A 5,706-nucleotide genomic window follows, 5' to 3' on the forward strand; every position below is an offset into this window, starting at 1 on the left:
TCGGTCGATTGGCATACGCAGCACGTGGCCAAGCCAACGCAACCTGTGCAGTGTGATCAGTTCATCTATCGAGGGTGAGTTATTTCTCCCGAATACCATTCGACGTGCTTCAGAATTGCTGATCCGGTGTTCCCACCAGATTCGGGCAATTCTCCGAAGGTATCGATGGTCAAACACTGAAAGTCTTTTGACGTCCTCGGCGCGCAGTGGCCAGGTTTCTGATCCATATAGTAATATGGAGCGCACCGCAGCATTGTAAACCCGACCCTTGACAGGGAAACTGATGTCACGCCTACGCCACAGGTGACGTAGGTTCGCAAAAGCTGCTCTGGCCTTCCCAATACGGATGGAAATATCATCTTTCGCGAGACCACCGGGACTGATACAGCTGCCCAGGTAGACAAATTTGTCTACTACCTCAATCGGTTCATCCGCAAGCATGAGGCTAGGGTTCGAGCCCACCCAGTCTTGCAGTAGCACTTTACACTTTGCAGGACTTACTGTCCCAAAATAAACGATGAAGCTGTTTTAACCCCGTAGTCAGAAGTAGCATGTCAATGTTCACTTTCAGGTTCATTTGAAACACCTGATGGCATTTCCGTCATTTCATACGATCACTACTATCCAAAGAGGTTGATCTGTTTTTTGAAGATCTACACTACAATAGTTCAGGGAAGCTGGCTCAGGTGAGACCTGAAAACAATCGGTGTAAATAGGAGTGCATGTTATGCGTGATTCGCTAGCTTAGAGATCCAGCTTATGTGAGATAGTTTCCAGACTGGCCCCTTGACAGTGTGAGGTTAACCACATATAATAAGGTTGTGAATATCGAAAGGTACTGTGTAACACTGTAAGATGACAATGAACCCAATTATAAGCCACGCTGGGGAGACTTACGGCCGTCTGTCAGGCTTCATAATAGGCCGAATTCCGTTCTTGCACAACTCCACAGGTCGATCACTGGGCTAGATCCAGTGATACCCCTCGTCCTCAACAGAAGAGGGTGCATCGAGGTTAGCAATGTTCAATGACAGGTCTAAGTGCCATAGTCAGCAGTGTTCTAGCCATCAAAGTTAATCAACCCTGATAGTTATGGCCTCGGATAAACCACAGTCGTAAGGAGATTTAGCAAGTCTTTTCTACTTCCCCCCGGGTATTGAAATCAACCCAAAGAATGACACCTAAATCCACAATTTTCGTCCTATTCGGTCTCATGTACTCACTTAAAAATACCACCGATTTAACTGAGATTGAGTTCAAGAAAGCTCAATGGTTAAAGCTCAAACTTACCGATCGGAAGGTCCGTGGTTCGAACACAACCCGGCATCTCCACTGCTTCTATCTGGGCTTTGGCAACCTGGCAGTACCGCGGCCCTCATGTTTCCTTCGCGCGTGGTCGCAGCTAGACACCAAAAAGGTGTTACATCTAAATGATTTTCAACGTAGATTCCTATTTCATATTGAGCCGCTGTTAGTTTATAGATGTTTGATGGCCTCTGTTAAACGTATCCGCTATATTTTGTTGTCAGCAATGATTGAATACCAAGGAAGAGAAAAAATTGGACGATTTTCACCCACTAAAGTACGTCAAGGGTTATCATTCTCCAGTTGGACAAGCGCATCCCGCGGCCGATTTTTCGGCTCTCGGAAAGCGCTTAATTCACGTTGAAATGCCACCCCTACTCAGTGTGTACTCTATAGTAGTAGCAGCTGGTTTAGATGCTGAGAGGTTTCAGTATACGTAGCACTTGTGGATGGTTCAGGGCCACACATTTACGTCCAATTATTGTTTTTGTGAAGGAGAAAGCACCATAAATCTTCTGAACGAAACCTGTTTCTGACAATGCTTCTCAGGTTTTTCTCTGACCGTCCATTTCCAGTTTTCTTAAGATCGCTTGTGGCACAGCCACAAAAACAGACGGGCTGGTGGTTTGAAAAATGTTAGGCTTTTGTTTTGAGAAATCGTGCAGCAGCTTCATACTTCCAATAATACGACGTTTGTTTGGTATTGTACTAGATCAGTGTTGTGGATCCATAAATTTGATTCAATCCAAATTCAAGATCTCAGTTTTCCTGAGATCCTGCGATAATGTAAGTTTACAAATTTTCGGCCCATTCAGCACAGTAGGTATTTTACCTTGATGGCTTGCATGTTTGATGGATCCTACTATATATAACGGGTTATCAGTAGACAGGGATGAAAAAAGCTTCGTATGAATTCAGGGAAGAAGCCATCAGTGGAGTACTCTTAGCTTGGTGTTTAACAAAGCAAGCAGGTTTGTCCCATGTATTAGTCACCTTACTGATTACGTTCCACCATTCTTCTTGTATTTCATTCCTTTCTTAAGTACCTTGACTCCGTTAATTGTGACCTGAAAATAAATGCAACCGTTATCTGAAGAATCCTTGTTGTTTTGTCGAACCCCCACTAATAATACCGCTGAATGCCCAGTCTCTCCTTCGAAAACATGGTGAGCAGCCGTAAAACTAAAACTATCTTCCATGGTAGCAAACGTGTTGGGTACAGTGAACGTATTCAAGATGTCTGAACAACATCGGATCTAAAAAAAAGCTGTTTTTTGGAGCAAATTGATGTAGCTGAAAGTAATGTGTTGTGTCGCATAACGGGATACCTTAGGAACTGCACCTATCTATACATCCTCAGTTACTCCACCGCATGTTAACTTTTGCAGATCCTCTTAAATTTACTCTGGGAATTGCTAGCATCTGTAGAGCACCTACGCCCATGTGGATGAAGTGAAGTTTCATGCCTTCAGTGAAAACACCTTTTTATGTACCGTTTTACAGCTGATTGTTCACAAAAGATTTTTCGAGTCATTTAAATGCGTTAGTTTAAAGGCTCAACACTTTCTGAGCACAAAATTAGCGCGGAAAATTTTTACAGCCAAGACACCGCCATTTGAGTGTAGTGCATCCGGCTCTAGTCACGTCTCAGTTGATAATTGATCTATCTTTTTCACCAAGGACGTTTTTGTTTCTGCACTACCAACCGCTTTGCAACCAAAAAACCTTAGCACAAGCGGTAAAGGCCATGAAACACCTCTTCAAAATAAGCATTGATTAATGACGCTTGTTGTTCGCCTCCTAATTAATCCTACTGATGTGGCTAAAAAAATTTTGCAGCACTAAAACTTCCAACGAAACTCTAGTCCAATTACTTAAAATCGGAAAAAGTACCAAAGGGGGGACAGAGCCAGTATGGTTTAAATTTTCCGTCAAATGCCTGCTATGTTCAATCTACCTGACGATGTGCAAAAATTTCCAAATTCAGGAATGAAGCTTTTCTGCATCCAGGTTCGGATGACACCCATCGCTCACACAACGAACCCCAATCACTATTGAGTCATCATACTCACAACCTTTTTCGGTAGGCAGAATGAATGGAAGAGTCTCAACCAGTTAGAGGAGAATCAATTCTCAAGAGACAGTAACCAGGCTGATAACGGGATTAGTACTGGTTACAGTCTCCAATAAGTAATGGCTGGTGACCGTCTGTGTCACCGTTTTCTAAGTTGACAGTACAGTAGAGTTGACTTTTATCAAATTTAAGGAAGATAGTATGACGTCGGGTACCGTCGGACAACGTATCACTCCTTTAGGTCGTGTGGAGATACAATAAATGTTACTGTATGGTTTACCTCCAGGCGGTTGTGTTGCATTCCACCAAGCCGCAAATATTTTTTTGAAAACAGACTGAAGCCCCGTATTCAACCAAAAGGAGCATGAAGATACTCATAAAGCTGAATACAAAATCTCTTAGAAGTACAAAAAAGAAAGTCTGAAGGTTCAAAGGTATCCTCAGCTCTTTTGACGACCGACACCATGTGATCTTCAGTTTTGGGCCATCATCCGTCTGTATCCAAGATCATCTACTACATTTTCTGTTATAACAGCAACGTTTCAAAGCAGCTAGTTGCATGTTCTCCCTGGTTAAGAAGAGTCTTAACCGAGTCTTAGCCTTTAAAATCAGTAACCTGGACCACCACGACACACTGTGGACTGTACTAGTGTCCAGCTGCAGTTCCTCCTTGTCTCCCTACGTTTTCACGGCTCACCACAGTGTGACTATGAAGATGGTGCTCTATGAGAAGACCAAGTAAGATAATGCGAAGGATGCATTTAAACGTCCTGAAGATGCCCATGTGTGTACCCCCTATCCGAGTTCCTCAATAAATTTTCATGCTTATTCCTCTCTGATTAGTGGCAAGTTGGGGCCGGGCAATTTTCGCTGATGAACACGTGTTGACAGATATTTTTTGTTAGAACCGTGTTCACTGAGTAAAATATATACTGACCCATATGCCTTTCCAGTACCAAGTTCAAAGTTCCCCCCAGCAGTTATATATGTGGTATACTTACCATGGAGCTTGTAAAACAAACTTGAATAGTTGCCTCATTTCATGCCTAAAATACTGAACTCGACCTCCTTAAACTTGTACCGTTGGTCACTTACACATATCATCTGTTAGCTTCGTATGTTTTCGCGAACAGTACGTTTATTGCAGGGCGAATTTGATTTTTTTTGAATTTAGTAGGTTTCAGTACATACCGCATGCCCATGTTTCACCCTTGATGACGTGGAGTGCGGTCTAAATATGCGATAGTTACTGGACATTTCGAAGTCTCCTGATATTTTGCACATTCACTCGCCCGTAAGCACGTAAAACGGACTTTGTGTTATCTGTGGATACTTCTTATCCATCTACGAACAAGATTCGTTAAATTTTTCGCGTAAAGCTTTAAATGGGATACCAGCATCGGTCAAGGAAACCGCTTGCTTAAAGCGCCAGTGATCGTTACTGATGAGGTGTCCCCGTTACTCAACGTTGACCTGAATAGAAAAAATATCAACTTCCAGCTATGATGCTCGGTTAAATAGCGCTTAAGTCATCGTACCACGAGTGGGCGGTTTATTGTCATCTAAACATGATGCACATCTAAAGTTTGACCTCGTAATAGGCCTTGATTCTGTCAAAGCAGTAAATTCTCCAACGATCATCCTCAAAAAGTCTCGTTTGTAGCATGAACGGTTCATTCCGTAGTATTTAAAATTATTCTGTTTTCATGTCACTTTTAACTGATTTCTTGAATTTTCGCCAACTTTGTAGTTTCTCCGGCGCTGCGTTTGGTCACTTAGTCAAAAGGTTTTGTTCCCGGAAACTTCTTGAACAACAGTACGTTTCCTTTTTCTAGAACTTCCAGACGCGTGTAATACCAAGCTTTGTCCATTTACCTTATTTTCTGTCCGTCGGTAAAGCGCATAGGAACTTGACCTTGTCCTGGTGTTGATCACTTGCTGGTCGTATCACACCTCCCGTTACACCTGTATCATTAGTATACCATTCACCTGCGCATAAGAAAAACAACTTAGACTCCAAATGTCACTGCTCGCTTGCCTGTTGAACTGGTTGTTCCCTAGTTTAGGGATTATTCTGGGTCACTAATTTTATTTAACTGCTCATTAATCGCCCAACCATGGTTCATCTTTTGATCACTCTTCTGATCTCTCCTTTTTGATATTTATCCATGTAAAGTCATTCCCTACACTTTTTCACGGCCCTCTATCTTACAATCTCACCGGGGCCCGTATCGGATTATTTGAGTTTTCAGTAGAAGGACATTCTCCTCAGTCTTACCTCCCTGGGTCCCTAATCAATGTACATGAGTTTGGCTGCAGTCAAATTT

At 42.6% G+C, this 5,706-nt stretch overlaps 2 protein-coding genes across 2 annotated transcripts in view; one reads left to right on the top strand and one right to left on the bottom strand.

Moving 5' to 3' along the window:
* Positions 1-5,706, bottom strand: part of T265_02465 (hypothetical protein) — a gene marked incomplete at both ends in the record, with an annotated part of 99,781 nt that overhangs the window by 92,849 nt on the left and 1,226 nt on the right. The window contains 2 exons of the mRNA XM_009166714.1: positions 97-479; positions 1,291-1,357. Of these exons, the coding sequence (XP_009164978.1) occupies positions 97-479; positions 1,291-1,357 (450 nt within the window). The remainder of the gene's footprint in view (positions 1-96; positions 480-1,290; positions 1,358-5,706) is intronic.
* Positions 1-5,706, top strand: part of T265_02466 (hypothetical protein) — a gene marked incomplete at both ends in the record, with an annotated part of 82,157 nt that overhangs the window by 73,911 nt on the left and 2,540 nt on the right. The gene's annotated exons all lie outside the window — the stretch shown is intronic.

This window comes from Opisthorchis viverrini, assembly GCF_000715545.1.
Source record: "Opisthorchis viverrini unplaced genomic scaffold opera_v5_30, whole genome shotgun sequence".
In the NCBI taxonomy this organism is placed as follows: Eukaryota; Metazoa; Platyhelminthes; class Trematoda; order Opisthorchiida; family Opisthorchiidae; genus Opisthorchis; species Opisthorchis viverrini.